The sequence below is a fragment of the Pelecanus crispus genome, chromosome 7 (assembly GCF_030463565.1).
Source record: "Pelecanus crispus isolate bPelCri1 chromosome 7, bPelCri1.pri, whole genome shotgun sequence".
Taxonomy (NCBI): Eukaryota; Metazoa; Chordata; class Aves; order Pelecaniformes; family Pelecanidae; genus Pelecanus; species Pelecanus crispus.
In genome coordinates, this window is record NC_134649.1 from 35,519,912 (window position 1) to 35,534,036 (window position 14,125).

At 35.5% G+C, this 14,125-nt stretch overlaps 1 protein-coding gene across 1 annotated transcript in view; it reads left to right on the plus strand.

Moving 5' to 3' along the window:
- CACNA2D3 (calcium voltage-gated channel auxiliary subunit alpha2delta 3) overlaps positions 1 to 14,125 on the plus strand; it is a 480,096-nt gene that overhangs the window by 88,221 nt on the left and 377,750 nt on the right. The window contains exon 3 of the mRNA XM_075713919.1: positions 10,526 to 10,642. Within this exon, the coding sequence (XP_075570034.1) occupies positions 10,526 to 10,642 (117 nt within the window). The remainder of the gene's footprint in view (positions 1 to 10,525; positions 10,643 to 14,125) is intronic.

Sequence of the window (14,125 nt, forward strand, 5' to 3'; positions counted from 1 at the left end):
TGAAGGCAATATCATTAGGGAGCTATGTACACTTTAATAAAACAACTTGTGTTTTCAGTTTGGGGGAAAATTAGGACTGAGATTGAGGATGATATTCTTCACCCTTGTCTCTGCAAAATTTTAAATTGCTGAGTGTGTTCATTTACTCTTTGCAGTGATGTTTTGGAATACCTCCTTATGGTATAGCATGGGTGTGATATGATACAAAGGCTATTATTCTGTAGATTATTCGTCCAATTTTCATTAAAAAACCAAAACCAAAGCAAGAGCCACAAACAGAGCTCTGGCTATGGTTTTGATGTGTGTGTTGTTTTATGCACAGGGGTTTTTCTTAACTAGGTTTCAAGCTTCATTTTTAAAAGTATGAGAGAGAAAAAACTCTGTTGAGAGGGGGTAAAAAATATTGGGAGCTAGCAGCATGCCAGTATTTCAGATGCCAGTCTAAGAATATATGCGTTATAGCTAAATGGTCCAAAGAGAAAAAGATCTGGGCAAGTTCTGTTGTTCAGGGCTTAGTTTATATCATATTACAGTCTTTTAAAGGCAGTTATTAAATATTGGATTGAACGTGGTTTGGCAATCAAACTTTAACCCTTTTTTTTCCCTTGTGTGTTTGCCAGTTTGTTTTACAAGGCTTTGAAAGAAATAGTGGTGAATATACTACTCTACCTAAATGTACAGAAAGGGTAGTTATTCTATACTGTTTCTTGTGAAGTTTTGTAAGTGACTGAGAATCACACACGAAAGCGAGAAGCATTAGCTTGTGTGGCAAAAACACAAATCTGTTTCATGCTTCCAGGCAGTGCCAAATACTATAGTTTGGTTTCCAAATCTTTTTTTTTTATGGTTAGCCTGCTGAATTCTTCTTAAGACATCTGCACACAGACCACATGCCCGTGGTGTGATTTTTCAGAGATGCTGGGAATGTACTGACATTGCTGGCTTTGATGTGACTGAGGGGAGTTTAAATTTTTGAAAATAAAATAATTTTTCATGTTCAGTGTTGAAATGAAGAATTGGAAGCCTAAATTTAGGTACCTGAGTTCAGATATTCAGATGTTATGCTTTTTCATGTTATTACAAGTCCACTTTGATATGTAGTGTTCTGATAGCTGTCTAAAACCCTAAATCAATATAAAAACTTTCATCAGGTGGATACAGAAAAGTGTAATGATGAGATATAGCAGCAGGGATCAATGCCACGTCCTTCATAGTGGCAAACAATGAAATAAAGCCCGTTTAAGAGTTAATGTTGAAGGTCCGGCACAATGCAAAGGGTAGAGGTTTAGAAGTATTATCCAAGCAGATGAATGTTAGTTATAGAGAACATTGCAAATTGCAAACAGAGTTTGTGTCCCAAGGAGATGAGATTACATGTTTCTCTTTCTGAGGAACAATAACCATTAGCTATTCTAAATGAGCAGTGCTTTTAAATCTTGTCACAAGACATGGGCATTGCTAAGCAATGGTTTGTCTTCAGAATGCACTTCAGTTTTTGTGTCTATACTCCACTTTGTCTCTAGCTTTCTTTGTTGCTCATTTTATTTTATTGATCATTTTGGGGCAACCATGGAAGGTGAGAAGACAATTGTCTGTTTTTTCTGGGATGGAAAATAAGCATTGTCTAATAAAAGTATGTAGAAATGCTGAAACCCAGCACAACAGCTGGGTGTAAGGAAAGCATAGGTCTGCAGAAATGGAACAATAAGGGGAGAGAGAGAGAGAGACAGTGATAAAAGTGTAATGAGAAAACACATTATAGAGAAAGTCTGTTGAAAGAATTAGTTTGTGGATGTATCCTGTGACCTTACAGCACAAAGCAAGCTGTCTGTTTTGGTTGTCCTCGTTTCCAGTAACCATAAAGGCTTTCAGAGAAAACCAATGCAGTCTGGTGTACAAAAGAAAATGTTGTAGTGTCTCATCCCAGCTGAGAAATTGGTGAAAAAAGTAAGTTGTCAGGTTCCCTACTTCTGAATCTTCAGTAACTCAGAATAACTATCTGGGATGAAAGGACTCCATTCTTACATTTCTTCAGACTTTTGTGAGGAACAGATTAGCTGTATACTTGCTTTCACCTGAAAATATAGTCATGGCTTTGCCTTAGATGAACATGCCCTCTGGGTCATATTGTTATTCTGCAGATTTATACCTATTGTTTTTTTGTTCATTGTTTAAAGCAGTTCATGTGAAATACTGTAGTGAGTTTTCAAGAGTATCAAGTATGTCTTTATGGAAAAAGGAGTCTCCAGGGCAGTTCCAGAATGTTCTTTTTTGGTTTAAATGAGGGCTTTATGTTCTCTTCTAAAATAGAAGCAAAGGTATGTATAATTACTTAGATAGCTTCTGTAAAGTATATTTCTAAAGCCGTTTTTAATAGTCTTGGTTAACTGGCTCTTAAAACACCTGTGTTGGCCTGTGAAGATGTTTCAGATGGCTGAGAGAATTTACAAGCCAGTAATTTGCTTTTTCAACCATTTTCAATATGATTGAGTTTATAGTCAGGAAAGACGGTTAGCTGGCACTCTTGCAAAAGAGTCCAAAGTCCCCTCGGCCTCTGCCACTGGATGCTGGAGGCAGCAGCAAGGCAAACCTTCTCAAACAATTTTTTTTTTTTTTTCCTCTGGTTAGCCCTGACCCAAAGCAACTCTGTTAAAGGGAAAGATGACAGTGTATTCTTGACCTCTGTTCGACTGCTTGGAATTAGATCTCCTAATTAGATTGTTATTTGGATCACCCATTTTTAGTGATGGTTGTTTAGGTGGAGGCTTAACTACTTCAGGTAAATTTGAGAACTATTTGAAACTCACGGAGTGTGTTTCCTTATCTTTTTATTTATTAGAGAATCTTATAATTTATGCATCACCAATGTGACTGCTGCTTTTAAAATTTATTTGTGATGAGAAATACTCTATATTGTAGAGTAATTTGTATCTTTCCACACTAGCTCAGCTGTTTTAACCAGGTATATATTCAAGACTCTTCCCGTTGTTGTTGTTTACGTGGTATACCTATACGTATCTAGTTGTGTAAAGGTTTGAGGAGACATCTTGTGTGGACATGTTTCACAGACAGGGCAGAGGAATATTGCTAAATCAGGAATTGGGTTTGGTTGGTTGGTTTTGATTACCATTCCGCTTAATACTTTAATTGATTTGTTTTTGTAGCACTTGCGTGTAGCAATGAGGTAAAAATAGGTCAGAAGTAAATATCTTTGTAAAGATTAAATATCCTGGGGATATAGTGCCCTTGCAATGACTGTAAGATACTTACATTGTGTGTAAATTATTTTGCAAGGAAAGCAGTAACTATCCTTGTCAAGTCTGCTGATGATAACAGATTTTCCAGGATAGCTGATCTTTGGCTATAATATACCAGGTACAGCTTTGAGTAGCTAATCATAGTAAAATAGTATGTAACAAATATTTCAGTATTTTGCATTCACAGTGTATTTTATGAAGTAACTAAGTGGGAGTTTGAGGCAACAGGAGTTCCTCAGACACCAGTGTGTGGCAAGAGTCAAACATGGCACGCTAATGTAAAGCTCTTTGCAGTCATTTGATTAAGTGAATAAAAATTTCTCTGCAGAAAAGGAGTGTGCCATCACAATGGTCATTGCTGATGGATTTCATCAACACAAAGAGGTTCAGTAAAGGTTAATAGGAGTGTGTAATGTGGTGTAACTCAAACTCCCAATTATCAAGGAGTTCTCTAATGTCAAGGTGAGGAGAAATATGCTGTTGTGACTCATCTTTCCATGCAGATCAAGCTGAACTTAAAGTTATCTGTGGTCTACTGGGCAGGGCACTAGAAGAGTAACCAAGAGACCTTGTTCTCTTTGTAGTTATGAACTGTTGTGTGATGTTGGGCATGTCACTGAATTTATCTACATCTCAGTATCCTCATGTACAGAATGGAGATTATCATAGATATTTCTTCTATATAGTCTTTGGAGCTCTGTGGATGAAAAATTCTATACCAGCTCTGAACTAAAATAATTTTGTTTATAAATGCTCACTGGCTATCATCAACAAAATAAAAACAATTCTTAACATTGCTTATTTTATTAAGGCCTTTAAAGTTGCTCGACTGAATGCATTTTAGAGTAAGGAGGACCAGATAATAACAACATAACACTGGCACTCTAGTTTAAAAAAACCACACCACCAAAGGGTCAATGTGATAATGGGACAATGCAAAATCTTTTACTAAGGAGACATTCACAGATGAGTCTGTGCACCATCTGTATTTGATATCTCTGCTGTGGTAGTGCCATCTGAGTACCCTTCTGCTCAATGGAAAAGCTCAGATTCCCACTCACGAGTGCATGTAATTCTGGAGACTGCTTTTTATTTGGCTTCAAATTCAGGTTTATTCCAACAGCGCATATATAATTAGTGGCCCCTCAGTTCTGATGAAGCATTTAGAGGCTGAGCTGTATATTTTTAAATCTTCTGCTGGGAATTACTCTATGATCTCTCACATGCAGAAGGGATGTGTGCTGGTGTGGTAGAGCACCGCAAAAGCTCCAGCCACATAAGGTTTGAACTTTCATAGTTTGTCTCACATCAATTTGAACGTGAATACTGTTTTAAAACAATATTGTCTTATAAAATGCTGCAATAGTTTTTCCACATCAAAAGCAATTTATATTCTTAGTTTTGATTCAAAAGCTCAGAGCCATATTTTGATAATAATGAAAAGCCTTGTACTGTGCATAGTTCCTTTAATTTCAACAGAACTGTTAATGGTGTAGTTCAACACCTAATATGACTACATTGTCAGTTTGCTCCACAAAAATTGTAGGTTTGGGGTTTTATAATTAAAAAATAAGAAACCCAAAACCAAACCCCACAAAGTGTAAAAAGGAGTAGGTGTTTTTAAAGCAGCCTGAATAAATGCCATTTGTTTTAAATGTTGTGCGGTAGTGTTAATAACATATAAATAAAAAAATATTATATAATGAGAAGAGCATAAAAAATTAATGTGAGCTTTATTTTTGCAATGAGGAATAGATTAGTGAAAGAAAAAACATTTTTCTTGATGCATAAAAATGTAGTATATTATCAACCTTCTGATCCCTAAAGTCTAGAAGAACTTGACCTAAAAATCCAAGGTTACTTTGTGCAGGAAAGTCAACGTTAGTGAAGAAATCCATGAGTTTAAGGCTTAAGAATTAACTGAGACAGAACTCCGTTTAAGACTGACATAGCTTTTGACTCTGTAACTGAAGAAACCACATTGAGCTGCAAATTGTTTGCTGTAAGCTTTTTGCAGCCTTGCAGACTCATTCATTGATTACATTTGATTGTCAGGACATCTCAAATATGGAACTAAAATAGTTGTGATAAGCCAAGTAGCTCATGTGGCGCTTCAAACCAGTACTTCTGTGCCAAAGGATGTCACTGTTAGGACTTACATGGCAGAGTTATCTGAAGCAAGTTCAAACAGTCCAAGCAATGCATAGTACAGCCTTTCTACTGGGAAATAGATATTAATTGAAATAAAAAGTTGGTGATTTAATAAAAAGTGTTTGTTTCTGTAATCTCACTTTACATTTTCAATGTTGAGACTTAAACATCTGAAAGTGTTTTTGATGCGGGGTTGTTTGGTGGGGTTTTTTTTTGCAAATGGCATGGAGTAAACATACTTTTTTTTTCATGAAAACAATGGATAGATTGAATGGATATTTGATCTTTCATTTGCATGCTGGTTCTGCTTTTTCATGATAAACCAAAAAATGTATACATGCATATATTTATTTAACATGTAAACACTCTCAAATAGCAACGTTTGCAAAGTATGTACAACTATGCAAGCTATAGCTATGAATACACCTCAGAGGCGTATATCAGTTCCTAATATGCAACACAAACCAACAGATTACTTTTAAAGGATTGTTACAATATTCCTGTTGAGAAAATAAATTTCTTTAATCAGGATGGTAGTGATATTTACTGGCTCTGAATCCTGGGGAGTGGGAATAATTTTCATCATAAATGGTTTTATTGTTCTGTGCCATGTACAAAGCACCCACAGGCTTGTCAAAAGACTGATACTAAGGACTGTTTACACACTTGAAATACTTTTATATACAGCATAAAGGCAGTTGTCTTGATTTTCATGAGTTGATAGAAATAGATACAAATACAAATAGGAACACAAAGAATCATGTTTCTCGTTGGAGAAAAAACAAGGAGTAAAAATTCAAACTGTAGCTGACATGGCATCTTTCTGAAGTTGTCTTCCTTCAAGAGGATATTTCTTTTCCTATCTTGATCACTCAAGCTGCTTGGGTTTTGGTGTGGTGGTTTTATTTGTTTGGTTGGTTTTTGGTTTGGGGTTTTTTTTTCATTTGTTGTTGGTTTTGGTTTTTATTGGTTTGTGGGTTTTTTTGTTTTGTTTTGTGTGTTGATGTTTCCGTGCCAAGTACTTGGATTGCATTAAATGCTTCAGACCTGAGTTTTGTATAGATTGCTTTCTGGTATGTTGTTTGTAGATGATCATTTACCATGCAAGAAAAAAGCCCCATGCCTAAATCCATGAACAGTGTTAAAAGTTCTGACAGTGAAGTACTGCCTGTCTTTCCCTGGCACTTAGGTGAAATGATCTGGCAAAACAGATACTGAAGAAATAATGTAATTTTTGTGTGCTTTCTCAAATGATAAATGTTCTTGTCTCTCTGGAGAATTTCTTACCAAATGCTGATTTTTGTAAGCAGAAAGAATCAGTATTTCAAGTATTTTTTTTTTTTATAACACAGCAAATCAGAAGTTGTATCTGCTCGATCTTCTAGACAATTAGAAATCCACTTATCTAAAGAAATGTCCAACTGTGACTCTAACTTTGCATATGCTTTTGTTATGCAAGTCAATTATTTACAGCAAAGTTAAGGCTGTTTTCTCTCCTTTTAATAACAGTACAGATGTATTACTGGCTATGTTACAAATTTTGATGAGAATTTTTCTGTATCTCTTACTGGATTATAATTGTAGAATATTGAAAAAGAACCAAGGGTTTCTTTTTCTTAAAAAAAAAAAAAACAAACAAAACTTTATCATCAACTTCATATTTTTTACAGTGAAGGAAATGGCTATTTAAGGCATTGCTTGGAAGGGCCATTCAGAGTAGCAGTACTACAAGGTAGTTTGCAAGTCTAGAATATACAGGACAGCCTGGCCCAGAAGATAGGTTTTTTCACCGCTGCCTGTGATAATGTTTTGCTTAATTGCAACCCTAGTGGCACACTGCTGTTTTCTCAAGATTACATTAAAATAAATAAGTAATTTCATTTAAAAATTATTTCAAATTTATTTCAAAGGAACTATGTCTTTGCTGTTTTAGCTAATTTATTTAAATTAAAAACAAATTTAATATGTAAAATCTAGTGGTAGGGAAATGATGAGAGCCTGGAGGTCAGACAGCCTCTGCAGTGAAAGAGAATCCATTATTAATGATGCCCTTTGTTACAGTTTTATTGTGTTTTTGCTGTTTCACTATCTGCTGTGATTCAGGTTCCTTGCATTGATAGGTATTATAAAATCAGCTGCTCTCTAGATTGAATCTAAATTAGCAGCCTCACACACATTGGGTACTAAGAGGAAGTGCATAGGCATGCACAGATTAAGCTGGCACCTCTTCCCTCCAGACACAATCACTACAGCACAAGGATACTAAAAACAGCTGATGTTTTTTCCAACCACATAACTTCCCCTGCTTTGGAACATTCCACTGATGGCTGAAAAAATAATAGAAGTATTTTTATGGCAATGAAATACTGAATGTAAAATACATCTTATGTAAACCTCTTATGTAAACCTCTTGGTTGCCAAGGTCTTGCAGATCAAGTAAATGCTTCTAGTTTGTTGCAAATGCTCTTGAAGGTTTCTAACAATTGACTAGACATGCACCATGCAAGATGTGTGGTCTTTTCAAATAGAACTTAAATACTATCTTCTATTTCCTCCATTTTTTTTTTAAATGTTGGAACTTTGGCATTTAAATTAGGAAAAATGAATTTATGTATTATGAACTACCATAATTATAAACCCATAAATTATCAGTTAATAAATGATTCACATCTATTTTGAGTGCAACTTATTATTAATTTTCAAAAGCATCAGTTACTCAAAATTGAGAAGGGTGACTTTTTAATATGTTCTCACAATAGCCTAATAGACTATACAGTATGATTCTCTGTGCCTAGAAAATTTGTCGACTTCAACTGTACCATTCAGTTTTCAGACAAATGCAGTGAATAATCTCCTGGTTTTCTTCACTTGATGGCAAAGCTTAAATCAATAAATCTGATGACCTGAAAATAGTCTCTTGAAGTGATGCATTTTAGAATACTTTCTAAGAACTCAAAGGTCAAGTCTGAAGGAAACCATTTTTATCAGAAGTTGATATGTTGAACATGATCTGTGCAGCTTGAAATAAGTGATTTAAATTTGTACTTGATCTATTGACATAATAAATACAATAGTTGTTCATGACACTGCGTTTTGTTTCACTTCAAATCCTGTGGGATGTGAACAGACTTTGACATCATTAATTAACTGGGAATGTTTTCAATTTATTTTTAATTTACTACATTTTATCACAGTTACTATTTGTTACAATAACATTTCCCTCTCTATCTACTCTGTTCTTGTATTTTCTTCAGTAAATAAAACCCCAGTATTTTTCTATTTTAGACAAATCACTGTGCTATGCTAAATTAATTTTTTCAGAGTGGAGAGTAGTGAGTTTAGTAATGGCATAAATGGACTTGCAGAGTTGAAATCAGAACTCTGCTTAAGGTGTTTAAATGAAGACCAAGAAGGGGAAAAAATAAACCTCCTCTCCTGCCTCCAGGGGGCAAAATGCAGGTGGTCTGCTTGAGGTTTCTTAGATTACTTGGGCTAACAGCTAACATTAAAATCTCAGCTAGAATAGAGTCTTATAACTGGAAATAGTGGGGGGCAAAATAAGAAATTATTACTGAAATGGGAAAATTACAGAATATAAAAAATTTTGTGTCCTACACATTTACTGGCAACTTTGTATATTTTAACCTTCTTATGAAATTGTAAATGTTGTTTTATCAAATATTATTGGCCTATCAAAACATTCACACAAGTTTTTGCAGAGAAGTGTAAAGACTAAAGCAAGTCCAAAGTGTCACTTTGCCTTGGAGATTAGTTTTGTCAGAAGAAATGGTACAATATATGCACGCATTCGCTTAGAGTCGAGTCCTTCCTTCCATCACTAGCCAGGACATGACTGGTCCTGACTCATTCACTGTTTTGATCATTTTAGTGTTCATCCAGGTGCTTTGAGCCACTGTTTATGATGCTGTTATTCTTTCTTTTCTCTCTGGAGTTATATAAGGTTTGGAGATAATTGTAATTCTATAGGCAAGTTTTATTGATAAATCTTTCTGATAATACTAGCTCATTTTGTTGACTCAAATATTGTGCTGTGTACTGCACTAAGAGTGTGCTTTAGAAGTTTGGAAGGTATTTTTTGCACATAGGGCTAAAGCAGAAGCGAGGTATGCTTTTCATCTTCCTCGCAGTATCGTGGCGGTACAGTTATGTGAATAGCTTAAGGGTTTGGTCAATGGCAATGAGTAGTATATCATAACTCTTACATGTTTTAAACAGAGATAAGCAAACAATAACTAGGCTGAAAGCCATCACTTCTTTGAGTTCAGGCTACAGTGGGATAACATGGGAAAGAGGAAAGTTCTCAGTACTAAATGTTTTTAAGATTGACTCCAATGAATATTATGCTTTTATTGTATATTATATTTTTACAAGCTTCATTGTAAACACTGATGAAGGAAAAAATTATGATATGCAGAAAATATAGGATAAAAATTGTTTTGAATATATTTTTAGTGCTTAGTCAGTCTGAGAGTTATTCACACTGTGAAAAGAGACCATAAGCTAACGCTCATCCATATTGTATAAAGGATACTTTTAGGCTTGCATTCAGATGCAGACTCATGTTTATGTGGTGTATTTAGGGTTTTGTTTGCATGGAAAGTTAAGAATGTGTAGATAAGCTTGTAGTGTAAGTATTTATAATGTAAGTATTGTATAAAGCTCGTGAAATACACTTCTACAAGTTCAGCTGAGGAGGATTCTAGGTTGCTAAGGTGCAGTGGATTGCCAAGCATATCACTGTTTTTAAATGATTTTTGGATGGGATATGAGGATTTTTTACTACTTTTTTTGGCTGTTGTTCACTTGCGGGGAGGGGTAGTTTAAACATTGTGAAGGGGAATTATTGTTTTCCTACGGTATATGAGATAAATATTTCTGTTATATTTTCTTAACAGAGTTCTGGTTCTAACCCAGTTGTTCTATCCCGGTGACAGCATCTTGGCACAAAGCAGCCTTCTGTCACACAAATAAACATCAAATAAATGAAGAATGTCAGCAAAAATGTAATACAAAACTAATAATTAGTTGTCAAAATTTCAGCTGGTTCACTGTGAATAACTTTTCTCTAATTCTTTTTTCTTTTTTCTTTTTTCCAGAAATACAAAGAATATGAGAAAGATGTTGCAATAGAAGAAATTGATGGCCTTCAGCTTGTGAAAAAGTTAGCAAAGAATATGGAAGAAATGTTTCATAAAAAATCTGAAGCTGTACGGGTAAGCAGCAGATCAACCTGCTATTTCATTCTGTGATGTAAAAATGAGTGTATGATTTAGGCTCTGCTTTGAGGGCTATAGTAGCAATTGAAGGTGCTGAAGTGGAAATGCTAAAGTGTTCAGAAGTATTTTAGGATCAGTGTTCAAGAGAATAGAAATAAATTATTTATATCATCAACAGATAAATGCAAGAGAATGTAACTAGGTTTGGACTACCAGTTTCCCATATGAGTTTGTAACGTATCACTTGGGTTCAGTAAAACATTACTATATATGGCTGTGCATTAAAATGTTAGATTTCAATGTATCACACCAAAGCAACTTAATTGCACTGCTCCCTGTTATAAAAATAGTATTGCAGGGAATCTTCTGAGTTAAATAACTGTCCTTTAGTTCAAATCTAGAAGATGCAGATACCTCAAATGGGACTAAATCCAAAATTCCTCTAATTGTGGAAAGTACTACATCACTCTAAAGGCAACTTATTAATGATCACTGAGTAGCTACGCTGAGCTTTCTGTACATCTGTGGGTTTTGGGGCTTTTTTTGATCTCCATTCTGATCCGTCTTTTGTAGTAGCTTTGGCATCCTATTAGATTAGATTTACCATAAAAAAATAAAAAGTTCTGACTTCTGTGCTTTACTCTATCAAATAGGAGTTCATTGTAACTAGAGGATAACAGGTCTTCCTGTTGTAGTTTTCACTTTGCATTATTCTTTGCTAGAAATTTAGGTGACTGCCTGTAACAGTGTTCCTGTTACATCACCTACAGACAAATGGGACATTATGGTGATGCTGTTTACCACCAGCTACTCTATTTCAGCCAGATTTGTCTGCTTAATTGAGTTGAAGGTCTTTGTGTCTCAACTGTGGAGCTTAAGGCATCACCCAAGGACAGGGATTCCATTTGTGTAACGGTAGATACAATTTCGCCTTCAGCCTTTTATTTTTGTAATGGTGCAAAAGGGAGGAAGGAATTTGGCTGTGTTTTAGAGGTTGAATTTTCTGGGCTGGCAGTGAAGTAAAACATATTTCAGCTTGTAAACTGAGCACACTTGGCAGGGAAGCAGAGAAAGACAATCGACATGGAACCCCTCAATTCTATTTTTACAATCTGTTTTTCAGAGAAAAACTGCACTTTTAAGATGTGTGCAACAGCTTCCAGAAGTCTGCAGAATATTGACTCAGGGGCGGGTGAGGTTTTCCTTGTTCCTTAGCAGAGCAAGCTGCTGCCCTGAGATCGTAACAGTGTGAAAACAAGATTCTCGGAGCAGCACTTGTTTAGGGCGAGAAGTGACCAGCAAGCTGCACACGAGGAAAGTGGAGCTCTGTTCCATCGGTGTGGAGTGCTCTTGGGGAAGAGCAGTTTGTCTCGCAATTGGAGCTTTGTAGTGAATGTTTTCTAACATTTGTGAGTGTTTAGAACTGGTTTGGCCTCTTCATACAGGTGGTGCTTTTGTTTAAGGAGGAAAAAAAAAATATAGGAGCAATATAGGCCAGCATACTGAGTGAAAGTAAGCCCAAATTCTTTGAAGTGAAACTATGCATATAGTGTTGTGTGAAAGGGTTTTAGTGCTGGAGGAACTGACTGAAATCCAGTGCCTTCTTTGGAAGGTTTCCATCTTTGGAAAGGAAGCTAGAAGCTTGGTTTGGACAGGGTCACTTCATTTAAGAAATCATCTGTTTAGTGTACCTTCCAATAAAGTTATTCTTTTTTGCATAATTACCTAATGTGGTCCATCTTGGTTGCTAGAGGTGTAGTGAGTGGCATTTTATGTTCTGGTACTAAGTAGTGCTTAGTATTTTATGTCCTGATAAGTACAAAATCGTTTGGTACAGTGCAGGTTTTGCACAAGTTCCATTTCTGGTACATCATAGCTACTTTTCTCCTCATATCTGGAGAGGTGAGACAGGAGTTGCAAAGCTCCTAAGACCCCTTCTCCATGCTGAGACAAAGTAATACTGCATCATGTTGCCTCTAAAATAATAGAATTTTGATATAAGCTTTTGATGGAAACTTGCAGGAAGAGCACTGAAACCCAGAATTCAGAGTAATATTTTAGATATGCTGGCGGTAATATTGGGATAAGTACTAAATGAAGAGTACCTTACAAAGTATCTCTCAGCCCTAGAAATAATGGGACAACCATTGCAAGGGTTCAAATCCAAGTGCTCAGAAAACATGTTCCAATGTTCCAGTGTAGCCCTGAATTGTTACCCTACACTGCTCATTGAATTAGCTTCAAGTAGACATCAAAACCCATGGTTTAATTTAAAATACTTTTTAAATAAAACATGTTAATTGACATACTTTTTCAGGTTCTAGCAGATGTAGCAATCTATGACAACTATTCAGAAAGTCACAGTATATAAAATGTTTAATTTGTAGAAAAGGCCAAGAAGAAAGACCTGGAAATATAGAAATAGGATGGCTTGGAAAGGCCTTTAGGTTTTTTGTTTTGCTTTATGCTTCCAAACACATTAACTTGTTCAAAGCTACTAATCACATTTGAACTCTCTTCTCCCTCCTCCCCCTTTATATTCTGGTTGAATTTTTATCTTTCTGTCTCATCGCTTTTCATAGTGATTAGTTGGTTCAGTGTGATTTTTATCATATTCATCCCCTGTTTGAATTACCCTTCAGTATGCAATTATCCTATCACAGAATGTCCTATTTTTGTGCTGTCAGATACATAAAATAAATGGAAAACTGAAAGTGCTAAACCAATTATATAACCTTTTGTCATCTACTTACTGATGGAAACCCTTGCAAGCAACGCTTTTTTTTCTCTCCCTCCCCAGTGTTCACTATTTACCTTAGATCTATGTCAGTTCACGATATTCCTGTTAACTATTTCCTTCCTAATACTGCCCTACTTTACTGAATTTCAGAGAGGCAACTTCAGATTTTGTTTTGAAATATTTGTGACATGATTTAAGTTAAACCCTCTGAAGAGTTGTTTTGATTCAATGTCGCTGATGCTTTGTTTCTAGCTGTGACAAATGTAGAAGTATCCATTTACCTTTAAGACTATGACATTCGAGTTGGGAAAAATCTTACTGCCCATAAGGTGGGATAAGTGGAAATGTTTCCTGTGTTGTTCAGCAGTGGGTTTAATTTTACAGCCAAACCAAAATAATCCCTTTGAGAGCCTTGTGTAGTCCGCTGTCACTTGTGGTATTGCTTCAGTTGCTTTTCCTGTACTTTTAGTTATTTCAGTCATAGGAAATGTGCTTGATCAGTCTAAATTTAAAGTTAGCTGTGATTTTTTTATTTATTTTTTTATTTTTTAGAAGGTTTTATGATACTTTAGTGACTCCACTCATTTGAAACTGAAGAGAATAGAGCACGATGACGGACATAATGCTCAGTAACAAATGACTACTGCATCAACTTGGCAGTGGAAAAGAGGTGGAGTTAAAACTATTCATTTGATGCTTTTACTTTTCCTAGTTAATGGTGTGATAGGAAAAAATTGAAG